The 21,418-nt window shown below is 65.6% G+C and overlaps 4 protein-coding genes across 4 annotated transcripts; all 4 read right to left on the reverse strand.

Annotated features, from left to right (window-relative positions):
• Positions 1 to 813: 813 nt before the first annotated feature.
• On the reverse strand, positions 814 to 14,238 carry KCNN3 (potassium calcium-activated channel subfamily N member 3). Its single transcript, XM_057398652.1, has 8 exons — positions 13,400 to 14,238; positions 10,765 to 10,860; positions 7,168 to 7,586; positions 4,387 to 4,528; positions 3,128 to 3,238; positions 1,854 to 1,981; positions 1,669 to 1,738; positions 814 to 1,181 (listed from the first exon to the last, which is right to left on the reverse strand). Exons 1-8 carry the CDS (start codon positions 14,111 to 14,113, stop codon positions 885 to 887), a joined length of 1,977 nt encoding a protein of 658 aa, XP_057254635.1. The 5' UTR covers positions 14,114 to 14,238; the 3' UTR covers positions 814 to 884.
• A 723-nt stretch (positions 14,239 to 14,961) lies between these two features.
• Positions 14,962 to 16,440, reverse strand: PMVK (phosphomevalonate kinase). The gene is made up of 5 exons (XM_057398651.1): positions 16,387 to 16,440; positions 15,916 to 15,979; positions 15,591 to 15,680; positions 15,388 to 15,517; positions 14,962 to 15,179 (listed from the first exon to the last, which is right to left on the reverse strand). The coding sequence occupies exons 3-5, from the start codon at positions 15,675 to 15,677 to the stop codon at positions 15,043 to 15,045; spliced, it is 354 nt and encodes a 117-aa protein (XP_057254634.1). The 5' UTR covers positions 15,678 to 15,680; positions 15,916 to 15,979; positions 16,387 to 16,440; the 3' UTR covers positions 14,962 to 15,042.
• Positions 15,814 to 18,943, reverse strand: PBXIP1 (PBX homeobox interacting protein 1). The gene is made up of 10 exons (XM_057398601.1): positions 18,797 to 18,943; positions 18,307 to 18,388; positions 18,141 to 18,222; positions 17,851 to 18,066; positions 17,557 to 17,772; positions 17,452 to 17,475; positions 17,292 to 17,365; positions 17,079 to 17,204; positions 16,452 to 16,999; positions 15,814 to 15,979 (listed from the first exon to the last, which is right to left on the reverse strand). Exons 2-10 carry the CDS (start codon positions 18,367 to 18,369, stop codon positions 15,814 to 15,816), a joined length of 1,515 nt encoding a protein of 504 aa, XP_057254584.1. The 5' UTR covers positions 18,370 to 18,388; positions 18,797 to 18,943.
• Positions 18,944 to 19,182: 239 nt separating this feature from the next.
• On the reverse strand, positions 19,183 to 20,721 carry PYGO2 (pygopus family PHD finger 2). The gene is made up of 3 exons (XM_057398603.1): positions 20,541 to 20,721; positions 20,408 to 20,457; positions 19,183 to 20,334 (listed from the first exon to the last, which is right to left on the reverse strand). Exons 1-3 carry the CDS (start codon positions 20,662 to 20,664, stop codon positions 19,243 to 19,245), a joined length of 1,266 nt encoding a protein of 421 aa, XP_057254586.1. The 5' UTR covers positions 20,665 to 20,721; the 3' UTR covers positions 19,183 to 19,242.
• Between the last annotated feature and the right edge of the window lie 697 nt (positions 20,722 to 21,418).

Consider the following 21,418-nt stretch of genomic DNA (forward strand, 5'->3'; position numbering starts at 1 on the left):
GGTCCCCACCAAACCCAGCAGCAGTGGCACAGAGGCTGGTTTTAAACAGATGAAGCACCTTCCCCACCACCACATCCCTTGCCAGTGCGCCTCGGCTCAGCCCCGGCGCACCGGGTGCTAATGTGGTTTCTCATCCAGCAAAGAGCCCATCAGCTTCCTGGGATGCTGGGGGTGGGCAGCAATGTGAGCACCAGAGCCCTGCTGCGCCCGGGCTGGCCTGCCAGCCCCTGCCTGGCCCTGCATCCATGCATGCGTTAGACACCACCTTCCCAGCTCCAGCACGACTCCAGGGAGGAGCAGAAGGGAGAAGCATCCTTGTTCTGCCTGGGGTGGACCCACTCACACCTCCAGAGAAGCCCACGGCAGGTTATGGCCACTGTCACCCACCCAACAATGCAAGGGGGGGTGTCTGCGTGTCCAGGTAATGAGATGGGATGGAGCGTAGGCAGCATAGGTCGGAGCCTGTGCAAGGAACCACCGTGTCGGCCTCTGCTTTGCAATGCTGAGAGGGGCAGGGGAGGAAAACTCTCCCCTCCAGTGTCTCCATTGCTGCAGTGCTGCTGACTCGCTGCTTTGTTCCGTTTTCCTATGTGAAGACCTGAGATTGAGCGTGGGTTTTCCGTCCGCCACCGGCCTCCGCGGCGCGGGCTCGCCCGAGGCATTGCCTCCCATCCCCTTCCTTCACCACGTGTAGAGGCACCTGAACGGGGATGTGGTTCCCAATACCAAGGCGTTGGCAAAGCTCCGAGCGGCGCTCGGCACCGCTGGTCCCACCGGCTCCGGCCGAAGGGGCCCTGCGGCGGCGTGAGGACCAAATCCATGGAGACCTTAGGACCTGCACGGAGGCGCTGCCCCTGTCCATGGCGGGAGCCAGGGGCTGCGCTTTAGCAGCTGCTTGAGCTCGTGTAAGGGGTGGGGAAGGAGGTGGAGCTGACCCCGATGGGGCTCTCGGACAGAGGAGTTTGGGGGGTGCCCACGGGCACGCTGACACCCCGCGCCTCCAGCACGGCGGCGAGCAGGCGCTGCTGCTGCTGGCGCAGCATGTCGGCCATCAGCAGTGGCAGGGAATTGAAGCTGGTGCTGAGCTGCTCCAGCTTGGACTCCAGGCTGCTGATCTGCTTCTCCAGGTCCTCGCTGCGGTCGTTGAGCTCCGTGATGAGGTCGTACATCACGTTCTGCATCTGGGGAGGGACAGCGTGGTCAGTACCATGGACGGAGGGGTCAGTGCCTTGCTGGAGGGGTCAGTGCCACGGCTGGAGGGGTCAGTGGTGTGGTGGAGGGGTCAGTGCTGTGGTGGAGGGGTCAGTGCTATTTCCACTTGCAGAGCCCAGCCCTCTAACCCCTTTCTGAGCTGCCTTGTCTCGCAGGGCCCTGTGACCGCATCATAGATCACCCTGGGACATTAAATGAGGAGATCCTGTCCCTGTGCAGGCAGAAGGGAAAGCAGCAGCCGGCCCTGTGCATCCTGCGGCTGCAGGGAGCAAAGATGTCTCCTGGAGAAAGGGTGAACCCCCCCCCCCACACTAGTGCCTGGCTCGTGGCTGCTTTTCTCTTCCTGCTTATTCCCAGCTGACATCCTCAAGCCAGAGCATCTCCTGGTCAGCCAGGGCCGCTCATCCAAGTGAAGGGAAACACCTGCCGAGCCAAGGGGTCACCGGGGGGACTTGCCTTCGAGAGGTCGACCAGGGTGTTGGCTTGGTCACTGAGCTTCCGCTGCTCCATCTTCACGCTCCGCAACCTGGGGAGAAGGGAAGAGCATCACGACTGCATCCCAGGCGATAGGGAAGCATCCCCCTGCTGCACCACGGGTCCAGCATCCCCCCAGCGCCACCGCCCACCCAGCAGCCCCTTACTGGTGAATGGCTTGTAGGAACTTCCTCTGGTGCTTCCTGACTTTGGCGTGGTCGATCTTCTTCAGCAGCTTGGTGTGCTTGTAGATGAGCCACGTTTCCCGCAGGACATTGGCTGCTGCGTTCTTGATCTGCAAGAAGAGAGTTGGCCGCAGGTCACTGGCCTGCAGGATCTCATAGAGACACTGGTCTGGCTCTGCCGCCGGCTGTGAGCCGCTGCTGCCAGAGCCCTTGACCCACCCCAGCTGGAGTGAGGTGCTCGGCTTCACTCCCCATGAACTCCTGCACCTCTGCAAGGGAGATCACGGGCAGCTTGGTTGGGAATCAGGGCAGGCAGAGATGCCTGCACCAGTCCCATCCCTGCCCTGCCCTGAGCTGAGGCTCCCCCCCAGGCTCCTCACTGCACCCTGAGCCTCGAGAAGAAGGAAGAATCTCGAAGTTGTTCCCGACTCCTGCATCCATCTGCTGCTCTTGGCAGCTCCCAGCTCTGCTGCCGGCACGAGGACGTGGCTTCCGCAGGTTCCCAACTCAACCGCAGCTCTGCTGCTCACTCCAAGATGAATTGGCTGCTGTCTGCCTGGCACCGAGCCTGCGGATCCATATCCATGGCCGGAGGAGCTGGGGCCAACCGGCTGTTTGCCTTCCTGGCCCGGCCACACTGAGGCCACCAACTATCCCTGGGGATGCTCCTGTGGCATTCCGAGGGTGAAGTGGCCCTGCCACATCCCGGCACTGGGACATCACCCTTCCACGGGCTGCACCAACGCTTGCTTTGCCACCAGCCCCTATATGAAGTGTTACTCCCACCGTCAGCAGCCCACTCCATCACACCGATGCTTTGCTGTGACGAGGCTGCTGAGACCAGGGATCTCCTGCAGCCCCCATGCTGCTGGGGATGCGATGCCACAAGCAGCAACCCCCCTGCAGCCCCTGTGTCCTGCCTCGGCGATGGGAAGCTCAGGAGCCTCAGCACTGCTCCTGTCTGCAGCAGGTGAGGTGCTGAATCACAAAACCCTGTTGTCTCCCTGACACGGAGCTGATTGAGATCCTGCTCCACAGGAGGAGGGAGCCTGTTTCCTCCCAGCCGGAAAAAAAACACAGGCTTTTCCTCCCTGAGCATCCTGCATCACCTAAATCCCTGACATGGAGCTGGTGACACTCGCTCCCACCATAACACTGCTCCTCCGCTGCATCCCAGGCCCTCAGATTTGGTACCCGTGGGACCTGCCCCCACTGTGGTTCCCCCCATCCCTTCCCTGTCTCCCATGGCACCTTACCCGCTTTGTCAGCTGCGTGTCCATCATGAAGTTGTGGACGTGCTTCTCAGCTTTGGTGAGCTCCAGCTTCCTGGCCACCACGGCCACCACCAGTGCCGTGCAGCCGGCACCCTGCGCGGGGACAGCAGGCAGGGTCATGGTTTGTCACCCTCCAGCATCCTGCTGCACCCTCTCCATTGCAACCCTCTCATTCAGTAAAGCTCCGTGAACCCCCCAACCACCTCATCCTCCATATCACAGAGTGTCCTTGGGGATGTGCTGGGTCATTAATGGGATGGGCTGGGGATGACTGGCAAGGTCAGTGGTGAGCACTGGTGAGCCTTTGCATCCCCAGCATCCATTAACGGCTGGGCTAAGCCTGCTTTACCAGTGCCACCACAGCTGGTGCCCCGTGATAGCACCCGGTGGGATGGGGAACCCCCAGCTCCAGGGTGGGAAAGCACCAGCAATCTGCGGGAGGGCAGGGAAGGGGACCCCAGAATCAAGATCCCCCCCCTCCCAAATTGCTGCGTCTCCCAAAAGCGACAGCTGGGAGCTTGATTATCCCGGCGATTAGGGCTGGATCCCATCATCTCCAGGACATATTTGCCTTTGGAAAGCAAAGGCACCAAAGCCCCCACTCCCTGCGATGCTTGGGTGCTCTGCCTGTACCAGCTAAGCTGCCCCCCCCTCCCATAGCCTGGCAGAGGTCCCACGATCCTGGCAAATGCTTCTTAATTTATCAGAGTCATTAATTAACATCAGGCTCTGAGCTGAATCCTTCAGCAGCACCCAAGCTGCCTGCTCCCACCACTTCCCCCTTCCTGGCGGGGCTGTGGGATGCTCCGGGACCCCTCATTCAGCTGGGAAACACTCTAGCCCCCCCTCCAAGGGGTATTTTCCACCTCGCCTGGCTCCTTTGGGCCTCGCTGGTACCTGACCCCATCGACACAGATCAAAGACTTCAGATAATGGAAAATTAACAGTTGCTGGTGGAGCAGGGAGGGGGAACGGCTCCAATACAACACCTGGAGCCAAGGGGCATAGAGCTGGGTGCGCTGGAGACGGCTCCATTTGCACCATCACCTTCTGAGCCAAAACTCCACGTCCTCTAATCCCAGCTCTATCAGCTCGCAGGAGTCCTCAAAGCTGTAGCCCTTGTGCCTTGTGCAAGGACAAACCAGCTGGGAAGCAGGTCCTGGTAAAACCTGGTGGCCCTGCTGCCATGCTGGGCACAAGCAGAGCCCACAGCGGGGCAACCGGCTCAGCACGGCCCTTACCATGATGCCAGTGAGCAGACAGACACCCTTCCCGCAGTAGGTGTGTGGGACCATGTCACCATAGCCGATGGAGAGGAAAGTGATAGAGATGAGCCACATGGCACCCAGGAAGTTGCTGGTTACATCCTGCTGGTCATGGTACCTGCCAAGGGGACACGGGCATCAGTGTCGGGGCAGGGGATGGGGAGCAATGGGTGCAGCTGGGCATGGTGGCTGCCCCAGCACAAGGCTGTGCAGTGGGGAAGAGGGATTAAGAACGTGGCAGATGCCCCCCAGCAGCAGCAGTTGCACAATTCCTGGCCCAGGGAAAAACCACATGGACAGAAACAGAGTGAGAACTCAGCGGAAAAGGCTTCTGCTTCCCGTCAGAGCTGTCACCACGTCCCGGTCCTGCCGCCGGCGTCCCGATGCCACGTGGCGTGGTGGAAAGAGCTGCCTGATGGGAGAAACAGCTGCAAACCCCCAACCGCGCCAGCTCCCTGCCGGCATCCTGCTCTGCATCCTGCTCTGCATCCCACTCTGCATCCTGTTCTGCATCCCGCTCTGCATCCCACTCTGCAACCCGCACTGAGCCCCCTGTGCCACACCGGGGACCAGCAGTGGGTCCTGCTGAGCCTCTGGGTGATGCTTCCCAAGGGATGCAGTGCTGCTTCCTGGCAGTGCAGCAGGACCAAGGTGCAGGCAGCACCTTCACCCTGTCACCCTCACTGCCTGCACACATCCCTCTCCCCAGCAGGCTTCTTCTGACCTCCTCATGAAATCACTAGAGGGAAAACAGATGGAGCTTTTGGCAGTTACCCCCCCCGGTTTATCCCAGCTCCTCACTCCCAGAGCAGTTGGGTTTTCTCCCTTTCTGAAATGTTTTTCCCACCAAGTAAGTGGACACTCAGAAGCTGACACAGGAGGGGCAGGAAGAGGAGCTGCCACCATCAGTTACACCCCAGAACCCATTTCCATCACCCACTAAGGGCACAGGAACTCCCTGCCATGGGGCTGCCCTGAATATCGCGCCGGTCCCACGGAGCATCACCACGCTGGCCGCACCAGCTCGGCTGAACCGACCCCTCACGTCTGGGCAGCAGCATCATAGCTGCACCCTCACCCTGGGGAGTGAGCACACGTGTGGGCACACGTGTGTGTGAGCGCACGTGTGTGTGAACACACACGGGTGCCATCAGCGGCGGTGCCGGCATCGCCCGCAGCGCTGCGTGGCCGGCGAGCGGGCGAGGTTGCTAAGCGACTCGCTGCCTTCGGAGCGCGGTGCCCCCCGGCACGCACTGCGGGACGCCCGGCAGCGCCGTGGCAGCACCGGCGCTGGAGCAGCCCACGGTGCCGCAGCGGGGCCGTGCCATCGCCACGGAGCCACCTCTGCGCGGGGCTGCTCTGTGGGGCGCTCCCACAAAGCGCAGCAAACTGGTTTCCAGTGGGAACGGGAAACCGGTGGGGACGCATCCTGCGCGGCCTCCGTGGGAGCTTTGTGGACCCGGGGATGGTGCAGTCCTCATGGATGGAGGGGAGGATGCAGGGGTCCTGCAACCCACGGTCGGTGCATCCGCAGCCGCGCTCTTGAGTCCCCCCCAGGTCCCCATCAGATAGAGGGAGGTGGCAGCAGCTGTGGTGCCGGTGATCCGCAGCGCCTTGTCTGCGTCATTCCTGGCTCTTTTTTCCCCTGTCGCTAATGGTTCTTTATGTACTTTGCATTTTCCAGCCTAAGCCCACTCCCAGGTGGAGAATCAACCCCCTGGGTGCCCCGGGGAGCATGGTCACCCGCTCCCCATTTAGGAGGCCCAAATGAAGATCTCCCAAACACAAAGAAGCGGTGCACGAGCATCCAGCACACACCCAGAACATCGCTGTGGGAGGCACGGAGGCAAACACAGGCTATAAAGGCTTGTCAAATCTCAGCGTGTCACTCCGCTCTGCTGCTCTAATGCCTCTTCACAAGGTGATGAGAACGATGAGTCCTACCTTAGGGAAGAGAAGGGGTGATCTTGTCCAGCCTTGTAAGCACCCAGCCCCAAGCTGGGGGTCCCTGGGGTGCCACAGGTGCCATCTCTCACACCTCAGGTCCACGGATGGCACGAAGCTGCCACAACAACTTCAAGGGATTCCGGTGCAAGTCCACAGACACTGAATCACAACGCATGTGTTGTCCGCAGTGTTATCCCTCTGGGGCAATTAGCTGAGCTTTGATGGCAGCACAGCACCAAGCTCAGCCTCTGGAGACAGGGATGGCTGGGATGGGAAGCACACCACCAGGATGGACAGAGGCTGCTGGTACCCTGCACCCCTGCAGCACAGCACTGGGGAGGGCTGGGGGTGCCCCGCCACAGCCTCCTGGTTCCCCCCGGGGGACAAAGGAGCCCTGACATGTCCTCAGGAGATGGAGGAGCAGCGGTACCCATCAGGGCTTGTCGCTACAGCAACCCTGCACCCAGCGCGCCGATGGCGGTGTGATGCCATCCGGCAGTGGGTTTGTCACCACGGTGTTGTCATGGCAGTCACTCGCAACAACACCAGAGCCCGCACCAGGCGCTGCCACTCGCCAGCCTCGCAGCACCCCCAGCTCCTCCTGTTCCCCCCATTGCCCTGGGGCTCCCACACCAGCTCCTCAGCATCCCCTTGCACCCTGACCTGCGCTGCCTCTGCCTCCTGCTTCTGGGGGCTCACTGGTGGGACACGGTGGCTGCTGAGCCCCCAGAACTCTGCATCCCTCACACATGGTGCTGGGACACCACTGAGCACCCCGAACCACCACACATCCTGAACAGCCCCTCTCACCTCTCGCACACCCGGACCGTCCACGCGGCGATGATCCAGAGGGAAATGCTGAAGACCAGCAGCACCGTCCCGGGGCAGATGGTCATAAGAGTCTTCATGACAAAGCGGGTGTTGAAGTTGATCTTGTTGAGCGCTCCAATGCTGCGCGAGGAGGCATCAGTGAAGAGCTTGCTGTGCAGCAGCATCACACGAGCGATCAGGTAGAGGCGCAGGAACATGGGGATGGACAAGATGATGTCCACATCTGCCTCTGCCCGGGAAGGCGTGTAGGAGAAAGCCAGGCGGGCTGTCCAGAAAAATTTGTACTCCCCGGGGATGGGGTGAATGGCACAAACCAGCATCTCCAGGCTGATGTAGAGGATGCGCTCGTACGTCATCGCTATCCGCCAGTCATCAGCGCCATTGTCGATCACAAAGAGCTGCCAGGATGCAAAACCATACAGTTACCAGTGGTCCTGGTAACCAGTGCCCCACCAGCATCATACCACAGGCAGTGGCGAGGACCAGCAACAGAGCCCTGCAGAGCTGGGGATGTCTTTGGCCAGAAGGGCTGGGAATGGATTGGAAAGGAAAAGGTGGGAATGAGCTTTCACCATCCCCTCCGCTGCTCTCCCGGTGTGTTTAGGAGATGGTCACAGTGCTGGAGACCCCCCAGAGAGCTTTACGGTTCCTGGAGCACACACCTGGCATAGGGACAACTCTCTCCTACACACTCCCATGCAGTGGCTGGCCAGAGCCTTGCCCAGGCACAGAGCTGCGGTGCCACAAAGCCCCAGCATGCCCCAGACCCTTCCCTGCCACCACAACCCGAGTGCCAAGACAGCTCTGGTGGGGGGAAGCGCCACAGCCAGAGCACTTGGCCACTGGCAGCAAAGGGATCCAGTTGTCATAGCAACCACTGGTTCATCCTGGGTACCAGCTCCCATCCCACCACTGGTGGTGGTGATGGAGTCAGGGATTCTGCTGGAGCTTCAGGATGGCAGCTGGGGCTGGTCCCTCTGGGACACTGCCCAAGCCTAGGCGGTCACCCACCCCACCGGTGGGTCCCTCCCAAGGCTACCGTCAGCTCGTGCCGGGTGCAGTGGGGACACTGGTGTCACTCACAGCCCTGGGGACACACTCAAGGCCTCTCCGCAAGCAGTGCTTGGCAAAGGCACCCCTGGGAAGGGATCCAAGGGGGATGTGGCAGCTGGTGCTCCTGTCACCGCTGTGTCCTCTACCCTGTAAAGCACAGAGCCACACTGGCTCCTCCAGACCATGGGTGGGAGCCAGAAACAACCCTCCTGCCTCACTGGAAATCCCCCTGCTCCTGCGGCAGGCACCTCACCACACGGCACCGCACCGCACCGCGCAGCACACAGGGCTGTCCCCAAGGGGACTGACTCATGGAGCAGCCGTCCCCAGCCACCTCCCTTTCTGTTGGGAAAGCTCCGCTCCTTTGAGCTGCTTTGTTTGAGAGCTTGTTTATAGAACTGCTCCAAGCTGTCAGGGGAGATCCTCAGGCATTTAGCGAGCTGACAGCCCATTCCTTCCTGGAAAAGGGTGTTAAAAATAAACAAATTAGCGAGAGGAAAAAGGCAGGGAGCCCTTTGGCTGCGATGGGGGGGTGGGGTGGGGTGTGTGTGTGTGCAATGGGCCAGGTTGGGCAAGGGAAGGAGCAAGGAGGCATTCAGGCAGGTCCCCCTGCACCAGCCCCTCTCAGCCCTGGGCCGACGGCACATCAGCACATCGCTGCGGGTTTCCATGGAAACCCTGGCGCGGTCCAGCAGCACCCAGCGGGGCATCCCCAGCATCCCAACATTTCAGCATCCCCAGCATCCCAGCACTGGAAGAAGCAAGCCTGGGGATCACTATTGCTCTGGTCAAGTGAAACACCAGTGAAGCCTCTGAGAAGCTGCACTGGGGGTACAGACCAGAGCCACCTCCACGGGGCTGAGCCTGGTGAGACCCCAGGTTGAGAACCCAGCAGCGCTGGTGGCAGTTCTGCACATGCTCAGCGCAGTGAAGAGCAAGGGACACACAGAGCAGGGAGCAGAGCTGGAAGGATCGGGGGACAGCCCCTGGCTGGTGGACAATGGACAGGGAGACACACAAGGGACCCACTGCCATCCCAGCCCATTGATGACAGTGGGCACAGGCAGCTGGGGAGGGGACAGGCAGAACCCAGGGCCCCAGGCACAGTGATACCCCAGCCCTGGAGAGACCAAGAGCAGGGAGAGCTGCAAATATCCCCAAAGACTTGGCAATTAATGCAGTTGATCCCAGAATCCCAGCCCTGTTTGGGTTGAAGGGACCTTAAAACTCATCCAGCTCCAACCTCTGCCACAGGCAGGGACCCCTTCCACTGGAGCAGCTTGCTCCAAGCCCTTGTGTCCAACCTGGCCTTGAGCACTGCCAGGGATGGAGCAGCCACAGCTTCTCTGGGCACCCTGTGCCAGCACCTCAGCACCCTCATAGGGAAGAGCTTCTGCCTAAGAGCTCATCTCAATCCCCCCCTCTGGCAGGTTAAAGCCATTCCCCTTGTCCTGTCCCTACAGGCCCTTGTCCAAGGCCCCTCTCCAGGTTTCCTGTAGCCCCTTCAGGCACTGGAGCTGCTCTGGGGGCTCCCCTTCAGGAGCCTTCTCTTCTCCAGGATGAACCAGCCCAGGTCTCTCAATACTGAAGGAAGAGGCTGAAGTTGCTGTTGAGGCCGAGGTGGGGGGCTTAGCAGTGCCACAGCAGGGTGAGCGCAGCCCCCTCTTAGGCCAGAGGGATGAGAAGCTGAGGATTTACAGCTCTCTCAGCCCTGCTTCCATCCCCACCCGATTACCAGCAATCCCTTTAGAAGCACCTAAGAGATAATAGGGCGATCAGCAGCCAGCATGGCTTTGCCTGGAGCAAATCAAGTCAAACCGATCTCATTCCCTTCCCTCCCAGGGTCAGCAGCCGCCGGGACCGCGTGCGCTCTGGAGCAGGGATGTTGGCTCCGGACACGGGCAGAGCAGCGGGGAAGCCCCGCGGGGCGGCCGCGGTGTTTGCTCAACCAACCCTCTCCCAAGAACAACAAGCAGAGGAAGGTGGCAGCGCCGGGGCACGGCCCCCCCGGCTGCCCGCAGCAGCCACCCCGGGGTAAACATTACCCAGCTCAGACCGGAGCACTCAAATATTTGCTTTGAGGCTCCAGCCCCGGTCCCGAGCAGGACGAGAAGCAAAGCACCAGCTCATGGGGCTGGGGGCTGCAGTGCCCCTGCCCGGGATGCTCCTTCTCCCGCACGCCCGTTTGTTTCTCCCATCCCATCGAGCTGAAGCTGGATCCTGCATGGAAGCACAGCCTTCCTGAAGCAAACTGGGGGCCCTTTCATTTCCCAGCAAAGGGAGGAAGAGAGTGGGCAGCCCTGATTAGGAAAGATTTCATAGCTTTCCTTGGCACCTCAGCAGGTCCGAGCCCTTCCTGCTGCAGCCTCCCACAGTCACCGACAGCTCTGCCCAGGCAGACCCCTCAGTGCTCCTGAGACCCTCTCCTGCCCCCCGAGGCCCCGGCAAGGACAGAGGAGGATCCACGCAGGCTGTGGCACAGGTCCCTCATCCCACCAGAGCCCTGGCACCATGGGGACCTACCTGCACCTCCCGCGTGTGGTAGGCGATGATGAGGCCCAGCAGGATGATGGTGGAGAGGCTGATAAGACATTTTAGGGCCAGGGAGAACATGGAGTCCTGCAAGGCAAGAGCAGGGCAGGCATTAGGGGGGATACCCCATGACACCGGGCTCCGCACCCCCAGGGAGATGCTTCCCCCTCCACCAGCATTTCAGGAGCCCCAGCTCCCACCCAGAGCAGCTTGGCATGGCAGCTAGGGCACCACCAGCACCACTGGCACCACCAGCACCATGGGCAAGAGTGGCTTTTTCTCCAAAATGGGATTTGAATCCAATCCTGGCAAATGTAATGACCATCCTCCCCTTGCTGCCACATGGACACCAGCACCCCAGCCGCATCTGGCATGACCACAATATTATGGCACCCTAATGGATGATCTAATTAGAAAGTCCTGATAATTAGCTCGATGTAAATGAAATCAGCCCCTGATTCACTGGTGGCCAAAGTGGACCCAATCGGGAAGAGCAGGATTCACCGTCCTCTCCTATGGGCTCGCCTCTGGATCCCATTCAGTCACCGGCAAGCTCATGCTGCCATGATCCGGACCACCGGTGCCGGGGCACCCACTGAGCACTGGCAGCCCCTCACCAAGGTGTTATCTCCAAACCAGCACCCATCCGCACCTCCACCCCGCACTCTGAGAGCCAGCACGCTCATGGCACGTTGCACCTATCCTTTGCTCCCCAGTGCACCCGGCTGCCTTCAGCCTCGCTTCTCTCCCCGGTGTTCCCCAGGCCCGCGGGGTATTTAACCACGAAGAAGGGACTATTTGCCGCGGAGGCTGTGGCGCATTGTTAACGACTTGGCTCCGACCGTGCAATTGTGTGGATATAATGGCTGGTGCTGAGAGAAGTGCCGGGGACCAAGCAACGGCTATTAATAGGCAAACTCTGGGGCAGGGCTCGTGCCAAGGCTGCTCCAGCCAGACCCTTCCCTGCTCTGCCTCCCCAGAGGACGGGGACCACCGGCCCTCCTGGCAAGTGTTATTGGCAAGGGCTTTCCCAACGCCTCCTTCCAGCACCGGGTCCAGAGGGACCCGGCAGGAAGAGCCGCTGCTGGAGCCCATGCTGGTGGCAAACAACGGCAAGGAATGGAGGGACTCGGCTGGGATGGGAGGATGCTTCCCCCCGGCGGTGCCGCGCCGGAGCAGGGAGAGGCCCCATCCTGCCCACACCCGAGGGACCGGCAGAGAGCGCCGGCAAACCCCGGCCACCGCTTCCCGGCTCGGCCCCGCCGGCAGCGGAGCTGGAGCGGGGCCAGGGTCGGCAGCACCGACAGCTGCCCGGGCACAGCCGCGGCCCCGCTCGGGTTTCCCACCGGCGGCTGCCGAGGGGCGTTTACAAACAATCGCCCACTGCCGACCCCTGCGGGGCTCGGCCCCGGCAGCGCGGCAGGCGCCGGGGTCGCGGTGGCCGCGGGCGGCGGCGCTGACTCACAGGGTCTTCCCCGGCTGCGTGCGGGGCTGGCACATGCGTCCGAGGCGTCTCTGGCACCCCGCGCCCGGCACGGGGGCCCGGTGCGGGCAGCCGCGGCTCAACAGGTAGCGGGCGACGGTGGCGGCGGGGTTTGGCCTTGGTGCCGCCGACAGGGAACCGCTGGGGAGGATGTGGCGGTGAAGAGAGGCGAAGCATCCTCGTTCCCCAGCGGGGGAGCCAGGGATGTGGGCTCGGCACGGAACAATCCCTCTGCCTCCGCCAGCGCGCAGGGAGCCGCTGCTGCCGGCTCCTGTGCTCCCACCGCCGCCGACAGCCGGGAGCCCCCCGCTTCCAGACGGGCACCTCCGTGGGGTCCCCCCACACCCACAGGACCCCCGGCCGCGTCCCTCGCTCCCTCCTTCCCTCCCTCCTTCCACCTGCTCCAGCTCTGTCGCTGCCTCTGCCCGCGCCACCCTCCCCACCGCCCGCGCTGGATAATAGCAGGAAGCAGCGAGCGGCCCCTTCCCACCGGCTCCTGCCCCCAGCCCCCTCAGCAGCGTCCCGCTGACGCCCATGGGTGCCACACACGCCCTTTGCCGGCGCGGGTGCTGATGCCTTCCCCTCTCTGGATAGGTATAAATAACATGACAGATGTCTATACAAAGAGTTATTCATATCGCTGCCAACCAGCGCAGCCCGGGAGCAGGAGCTGGAAGGGGCGTGGGGGGGGGAGAATTATAAATAAAAGACACCGTCCTGCAAAAAAGAAAAAAAGGAAAAAAAATGGAAGAAAAGGGTGTGGAGGAGGCGGAGGAGGAGGGAGATGGGGCTCTGAGTACCGCCGAGGGCACAGCGCCTCGAGGGGCACCCAGCCAGGCCGCCCATGGGCACCGCAGACCCTGGTGGGTCTGTCCTCGGTACTGCTGGCACGTGGGGCAGCGCCTGCCCAGGCACCTGGTACACACTGGCTGCCACGCGGCCCCGGTGGCCACAGCCCCGTCCGGCACCTGCGGCCGCAGTGTCCCCATCGGTCCCCATCCAGCTGCGTCCCATGGCTCACAGAGCCAACGGCTCCATGTGTATCCCACGGGACACCATACGGGGCACACAGTGCTGCGCTCACCCCGCTGGCCACCGAAGAGCACCGACAGCCCCGCGCCCAAGGTCTGGCCCCTTCTGTACCTTGGAGTAGAGCCCCCAGGAGAGCTCGGTCTCGATGACCATGACGACGATGCCGAACATGCCGAAGATGAGCGCGTAGTCGCTGAGGCGCTTCCTTTTCTCAAAGAGCGCCCGGCGGTGCCCCAGCCGGTAGCCGATGTTCTGCGCCTTGCGCTTGGGCCCCTTGGCAAAGGTGGCAGGGGCCGGGTGAGCCGGCGGGCGGCTGGGGCAGCGGGCAGCGGGCGCGTGGTTGTCCTCACGTGAGACGACGATCTCGGGGGGTCCCCCGGTACCGAAGAGCTGCAGGGGCTGCGCCTCTGGCTCGGCCTCGATGAGGTTCCGCCGGGATGCGCTGAGCCGGCTGAGGGGCTTCATCACGCCGCCGCTGTACTTGCAGGAGCTCATGGCGATCTCGGTGAAGGGGTTGCTGTCCCGCCGGTGCACCAGCGGGCTGGGCTGCCGGTGTTTGCCGCTCGCCACCCCGGAGCCCGCCGGGTGGTCGCCGAGGTTGAGCTGGCTGCCGTGGCGGGAGGAAGGGTGGAGGGCGGCGGGGGCGGCGGGAGGAGGAGGAGGGGCCCGCAGCGACCCGGGCGAGGAGTGCAACAGGCTGTGCTGGAGCGGCGGCAGCGCGGCGGGAGGCGGCGGCCGCTCATCCCCCGGTAAGGGGCAGGGACAGCGGCCGTCCTCCTCCAGGTCCCCCACGCCCGAGTCGTGCAGATGCCCCGATGTCTCCATGACGGCGGCGGCGGCGGCACCGGCGCCGCTTCACCGGGCACCGGCTCCGTTTTACCGGGCACCGGCCCCGCGCGCTGGATCATGAATGGGCGCCGCGCGCTCGCCGCTGCCGCGCGCTCGCCGCCGCCGCCGCCGCCCCCGTCGCCGCCGCCGCTGGCCCGGCCCCGCCGCGCCATTGGCCGCGCCGGGGCTCCCCGCAGGCTGACATCATCACCGCCCGCTCCCCGCTTCGTGCCCCCCCCCCCGCACCCCGCGCCCCCGGTCCCTGCGTCTCTTGCGGGGTCGTTCGGGACTTGTAGTCCGCCGGCACCGGCGCCGGTTCCGCCCATCCTCCCTCCCCGGGGGATGCCCCGCGCGCACCGGGCTCCCCTCGAAGGCACCGGGAGGGGGCTGCAGGTCCCCGGAGGGCACCACCGCCCCTCCCTCCATGATCTCCAACCAGGTCACCCCGTGTGTCCCCCAGGATGTCCCCGAGGGGAATCGGGGGCGATGCCAGACCCAGGGCTCACGCCACAGCGATGGATTTAGGGGTGACAGGACCCAAATCCCTCCCACCCTGCAACCCCTCAGGACCCCCCCGGCAGTGCCCAGCTGCTGCAAGAGAGGAGCAGGCATCAGGGCGGGAGCCGTCTGCTTGGGAAGTGGATAATCCGCAGGGAATTGGCTGCTGGAAGCCTATTAAAATACACCACAAAGCACCCAGCTGGTGACCCCCCATTAATTAAACTGCACATTTGCCTCTACCCCCACAAAGCTGGGGGGGGCACCCCGAGGGGCATCACCCATGTCTCCAGCCCCATGTGAACACCCTTCCCAAGGGAAGCGAGATGGAGCCGGGTGGCAACAGCTCTCGGTGTCAGAGCTTTACTTCCAGCACAGGCACAAGGGGGGATCTGGGGCACCCCCCACCACTGGGAGAGAGGCCACAGCTACAGGCGGCTGCGGACCGCCTGCAGGAGCATCTCCAGCTGCTGGTCCAGGGACAGCTCATCCCCATCGTTGGTGATCACCCAGTCGAAGCTCACTCCCTGGTCCAGGCCACACTCTGACTCGGCGTCATCCACCCCTGGGGAAGAGCAGAGCCCAGGTGAGGCCCCAGCCCGGGCCAGGTTCTGTCCATCCCCTGCCGCAGCCTCAGCCCATGGAGCTGGGGGGCTTCACCTGAACCCTCCAGCTCCCACAGCCAGAGGCCAGGGGCGGATCCATCTACGGGGCAGTCCTGCTGTCAGCGCAGCCCCGGGTTCATCACTGCACTCAGTGCGGCGGTCGCTCACCAGCAACGAAGACCCAGTTCCTCCTCTTCCTCGTCTCCTCAGTGGCCACGACCCGCACAGTCTGCACCACGTCACCGTAGACATCCCGGAACCACTCCACGTCCGAGAGGCGCCGCGTGTCGCTCACCACCTTTGAGGGGCTCTGTCAGCACCCATCCCGGAGCCTCCACATCCCGCGTGTCCCTGTGTCCCTCCCGGCTCACCCACACCGGCTGCGCCGCTCCCTCCACCGCTGCCCTGCAGAAGAAGCCGGGGTCGGCGTGGCGCTTCTCCTCGCCCCAATGAATCATGTCCTGCCGGAACATCTCCTTGTAGGCACTGGCGTCCAGGAGCCGCTGGAAGTCCAGGCCATGCTCCTGCGGGGATACGGGGTCAGGGGGGCACAGCCCATGCCACAGGGCTTGGTGTGGCACGGCACGGTCTGGCTCAGCACAGCACGGTGAGGCTCGGAGCAGGACGGCACAGCTCGGTACAGCTCGGCTCAGCACAGCCCAGCTCGGCATGGCACAGCGTGTCCTGGCACCGTACCTTGGCATACTGCTCCTTGAGGGGTCCGGAGAGGCGCAGCACGGTGCAGACATCGGGGCCCAGCCTGTGGGAGAGGAGTCAGAGGCACCGGCACTGGGCACGGCACCTGCCCCGATCCACCAGTACCAGCCCCAGCTCCCGGTACCGTCCCCGCCCACGGGTACCTGGCCCGACCCACCGGTACCGACCCCCCAGGTACCAGCCCCAGCTCCCGGTACCGGCCCCGCCCCCAGGTACCTGGCCCGACCCACCGGTACCGACCCCCCCCCCCCGGTACCAGCCCCAGCTCCCAGTACCGCCCCCGCCCGCGGGTACCTGGCCCGACCCACCGGTACCGACCCCCCGGTACCAGCCCCAGCTCCCGCTACCGGCCCCGCCCCCAGGTACCTGGCCCGACCCACCGGTACCGACCGCCCCCCCCGGACACCGCCCCCCCCCCCCCCCCCCGGTACCGGCCCCATCTCCCGGTACCGGCCCCGCAGCTCCTCGGCCACAAAATCCTTCCCCGATTTCCTCTTCCCGCTCAGCAGCAGCACCGCACGCGGCGCCGGCTGAAGGGGGGGACCCGAGACGGCTTCCCCCAGGCTTTGCCCTGCTTGTACTCCCGGGGGAACCGGGTGTCCTTGCTGCGCCCATAGGGTTTGCCGTGTCCCCTCCTCTTGCGCTCGTCGGCACCGTGCCGCTTGCTCTCCTTCTCTGCCTTGAACCGCTTCTTCCAGGCCCCCCCTGCCTCCAGCTCCCTGCTCAGGCGCTGCTCCAGGGCGCTCAGCTCTGCCACCAGCGCCTCGAGCCCCCCGGTGCCTCGTGCCCGCTCCAGGGCCCCTGCCAGCTCCCGCCGCACCGACGCCAAGCGTGGGCCCTCACGCCACGCCGTGTCCCCACTGGGGCCGGGGGGCTGCTCCGGTGTTGCAGCCTCCCGCAGGCGCTGCAGCTCAGCCCGGGTCTCCCGCAGCATGGCTGCTTCCCGCTCCAGTGCCGCCCGAAGCCGCGCATTCTCTGCTTCCAGGCTCTGCTGCTGTGCCCCGGCTACCGCCACTTTGCCCTCACTCTTGCGCAGCAGCACCTGCAGCTCTTCCTTGTGGGCCTGGGGGGCAGCGGGGCCGTGAGCGAGGTGGGATGGGGGCAGCACCACCGGGACGGGGCATTGGCTCCCCAAGCCCCACCTGCAGCTCTGCCTGCATGAGCCGGATCTCCTGGTTCTCCTTCGCCAGCTTGTCCAGAAGCAGGCTCAGGGACTGTGGGCTCTGCAGGTCCCCAGCACCCGATGGTGGCAGCTTCTTCTGTGAGGCCTGGGGGAGAGGAAAGATGGAGCCGGGGGTGCCACCTGCCCCTGGTCAGTGTGGAGAGGCTCAGCTCCACTGCAGATCCCTCCTTACATTGCTGTCAATGGGCAGCAGCGGTTCCTGCTCCCCGGCTGCCACATCCCGATTCACCACGTGCTCTGTGGGGTCTGGGGAGTGGAACCAGACAGGAGGGAGGCATCGAACCACAGCCACATGCATGCTGCCGTGTGCCCGCATCCTGCCCAGCACTCACCATCTGCTGGGTCATAGATGCCACCTGCGGACAAGAAGGGATGAAGGGGAGGCAGGGCCCCAACTGTGCCCCTGGACCCCCATCCTGCCCCAGGACCCCACTCACCAGACACAATCAGCAGCCCCACGGCCACCAGCGCCACAGCCCCCAGCAGGTACTTGCTCATGCTGAGCCCGTCCTCGTCCCTGGTGCCCGGAGTCCCCCGGTGCGAGGCTGGCACGGGAGGGGGTGACCCAGGACAGGGCTCATGGCCCCACCGTCGCCGCAGCCCCTCCACATCATCATCACTGCTGGTGCAGGTCCCTTCCTCCGCTGGTGGCTCTGGGGAGGGATGGGCACCTCCAGGGAGGGGCTGCCCCTCAGCACGGCCCCCCCTGCCCGGCCCCCGCAGGGCCTGACCTGCAGCGGGGAACTCAGCCCCGGCATCGGGCTCTTTCTGCTCGTCACCACCGGGCTCTGCGGAGCCGTCCAGAGGGGGCTCGGCCCCGGGCTCCTGGTGCCCTTCCGGGTGCTGCGGGGTCCCGCGTTCCCCTGGCAGGAGCCCGGGCCCCGGGTCCCCTCTCGGTCCAAGCCCCGCAGGGATGAGGGAAACGGCTGCGGCCTCGACGGCCACTGCTGGGGATTGAGAGAGCAGCGGTGAGCGGCGGCCCCGCGGCCCCCGACCTGCCCAGCCCCGCACGGCCTCCTGCCTGCGACGGGGTCCCTGCTGCCTTCATCTTCATCCTCCTCCTCCGGCTCCAGCTCCGGACCCAGCGTCTCCACGGGCAGCCCCTGCGAGAAATGGGGTGGCGGCACCTTCGGTCCCGGCCCCTCGCCCCCCGTGCCCTCGGCCCGTGCCCACAGCCCGGCCCTCACCTCGCTGCCCGCCGGCTCCCGGCTGCTGCTCTCCGAGTCCCGGGGCTCCAGTTTCTCCGCCATGGGCACGGCCCGGAGCCACCTGCACAAAAGACAGGCGGAGGGACGCGACCCGGACCGGACCGGACCGGACAGCGCCGGTGCTCGCAGGCAGCAGCACCCGCTCCTCCCCCCCCGGGCCCCCTCCACCGGCAGCAGCTGCTCCGTTTATACCCGGGGGTTCTATCACACGGGTATTTATAGCCTCGTGATGCCGCCGGGCAGGTGGACGGGGGACACCGGACCCAGCCTGGGGGGCACACAGCGCTCGGCCAGGGGGCACCTTGCCCCGCGGGGAGGCGGCGGTACCGGGTGGGAAGGGGGGTACCGGGCACACGGGCAGCCCCCGCCGCCACTCAGGGACCCGGAACCGGCCCGTGGGGCTCCGACCACCCCCCCGCTCCCGGCTCCGTGCCCGGGGTGATGCTGATGGAGGGGGGGGGGGCGGTACCTGGTGCCGCGGTCCCGCCGGTAACTTTCTCCGGTGCCGGTCACCGCCCTCGGGAAGGGGCTTGCACGTGACGCCAGCGGCCAATGGGATGGCGGCGGGGCGGGGCGCGTGCGGCCACCCCGCCGGTACCGGACACCGCCCCCATTTCCCGCCCCCCCCCGCGGCGGGCACGAAGCGAGACACAGACACGCGCGATTGAGAGGTTTATGGCGACGGTACAAAAGTTTCAATTAAACGGAATAACCGGGGAGGGGGGGCACCGGGGCCATCCCAAGCACCGGGGAGAGGAAGAGAGCGCTGGGACTGCCCCGAGTACATCATGGGGCCACCGCAGGCACCCCCCCTTCCCCAGTAAAGGGCTGGTGATGGCACAGCTGGATGATGGTGCCAGAACCGGGGGTCAGTCCGTGGCCGGTGGCAGGGAGGGTCGGGGGGGGGCGGGCGGCTCAGCCGTCGTTGGCAGCCACCAGCTGTCCCAGGCCCTCCCGCACATACACGGACTGGATCTCCTTGGTCTTGAGGCAGAAGTCACAGGCCCAGACGGCCGAGGCCTCGGTGGTGAGCAGCCCGTAGGCGTTCTCCGTCATTCCGGTGCACTCCCGGTGGAACCACTTCTGGCACGAGGCCTCGCACAGGATGGCATCTTGGTCGTCGTTCACCTCGTTGCGGCAGGCCCCGCACGGGTACACCAGCCCCGGCGGCGGCTGATGGCCCGAGCCCCCCACTGCCTTCCCCGGGGCGGGCGGAGGGAGGCTGTTGGTCTCGGGGGTGCCGGCACCGCGCCCAGCGCTGCCAGGGGTGAAGCCGGGCTGGGCTCCGTTGACGGCGGCGGGAGAGCCCGAGTGCTGCTCCGGGGCGAAGGCACCGGGCGGGGGGTTCAGGCTCTTGCCCCCCTCCTCGCCGCTGGGCGGGAAGCCGGGGTCAGCCCCGGGGAAGGGGCTGGCGGTGGGGGGCAGCGGGGGCCCGCCCTGCCCAGGCCGCTGCAGGGGCGATTGTCCGAAGAGGCCGCCGGGCTGCCCGAAGCGCTGCCCCACGGCCGGGCCCCCGGGGGGCGGGTTCAGCGCCGGGCCGGGGCCCACGTCCCCCCGCGGGGGCTGCCCTAGGGTCGGGGAGATCATGGGCCCGAAGCTGCCGACCGGCCCCTGCAGCAGTGGCGCCCCGGGCGGGCTGAAGCTCGGCCCCAGCGGCTGCCCGAAGGGCTGCCCCGGGAAGCCCACGCCGCCCGGCTGCCCGTAGCCGGGGCCCTGCGGGGCCATGCTGAAGGCCGGGCCCATCTGCCCGGGGGCGAAGGGCGGGGGCTGGCGCCGCAGGGGCTGGGGGCCGCCGCCGTAGCCGGGGGGCACCTGCGGGGACATGCCGCCCTGGACGCGGAAGCCCCCGAAGGGGACGGGGCTGCCAAGGAAGGAGGCGGCGGCGGCGGCGGCTGCACCCGCTTTGGGCGCCGCGAAGTCGTCCTCGAAGGGGTTGGAGGCCACCAGGTGGTCAACCATGGGGGTGGGCGGCGGCGCGAACTCCGAGAGGTGCGAATAGGCGGGGCCCTGCAGCGGGAGGCGGCGGCGCTAAGAGCAAGCCCGCTCCCGGCCGCGGCCCCGCTGCCGGGCCGTGCCCTACCTGCGTGTTGGACTTGCGCCGCTTCTTCTCGGGGCTCTTCATCTGCAGCCCTGCAGGGACAAGCGGGGCCGCGTCAGCCGGTGCCGGCCCCCCCCCCCCCCCTCACGCCCGGTCCCGGTCCGCCCGCGCTCACCTGCCTTCCCCTGCTTGCGGCCGGGCCCGCCGGCGGCGGCGCTGCCCGCGGGGTGCGGGGGCCCCGGGGGGGGCGGCGGGGCCGGGACGCCTCCCTCCAGCTTCTCCGCGTGCGGGGCCGCCATGGCCCTCACCGCCGCCACCGCGCCATGGCCCCGCCGCCGCCGCCACCCGCAACCGGGACCCGCGCGGAGCCAACCACAGCGCGAGGGGCGGGGCGGAGCGGCCCGACGGAACCAATCACCGCGCAAGAGGGCGCTGCGCAGCCAATCACAAGGCGGCCCAAGCGCAGCGCGACGCTGAGAAGGGGCCCGCAATGGGATGAACCATGTACATAGTCCCGCGGGGGGGGGGGGAATGCGCCAACTCCAGCGCGCTGGGCGGGGTGGAGCTGAGCCAGACGGATCATGCCAGCGGCCGTGGGGGGGAGCGGAGCGGACCACGGGGAGGGCGCGGGGGGGAGCGGGCGGAGGGAGCCACGTGCCGGTGGATGCGCGACACCAGGCACGGCCTAGAGAAATACCAACTTTAATACCGAGCGCCGGTTCCTTTGGTAGAGCAGGGCCCGGGGCAGGGCTGCGCTTTGGCTTGGGGAGGAACACCATGCATGACCGCCCCTGGCTGCTGGGGCACACCACGGTGGGGTTGCATGGGGGGGGGGCCTCCCAGCCCCCCCACCATAAGAGTGTGGGACCTGCGGGTGGCTGTACAGTCAGAATGGGGCTGGGGAGGGGGGGGCTGTGCCCCCCTCTGCACCCCAGGGGCTCATCTCCACCATTCCCATGCCCACGCCATTGGTTGTGAGCGGCCGTGGCCAGCAGCTGGGCCAGGCTGTGGCAGGAACTGAGCTGCTGTGTGAAGGCTGGAGCTGGGGGGCAC

This window comes from Pezoporus wallicus, unplaced genomic scaffold (assembly GCF_028554395.1).
Source record: "Pezoporus wallicus isolate ANWC-B61680 ecotype Strahan unplaced genomic scaffold, APGP_CSIRO_Pwel_v1 scaffold_9020, whole genome shotgun sequence".
NCBI classification, from domain to species: Eukaryota; Metazoa; Chordata; class Aves; order Psittaciformes; family Psittacidae; genus Pezoporus; species Pezoporus wallicus.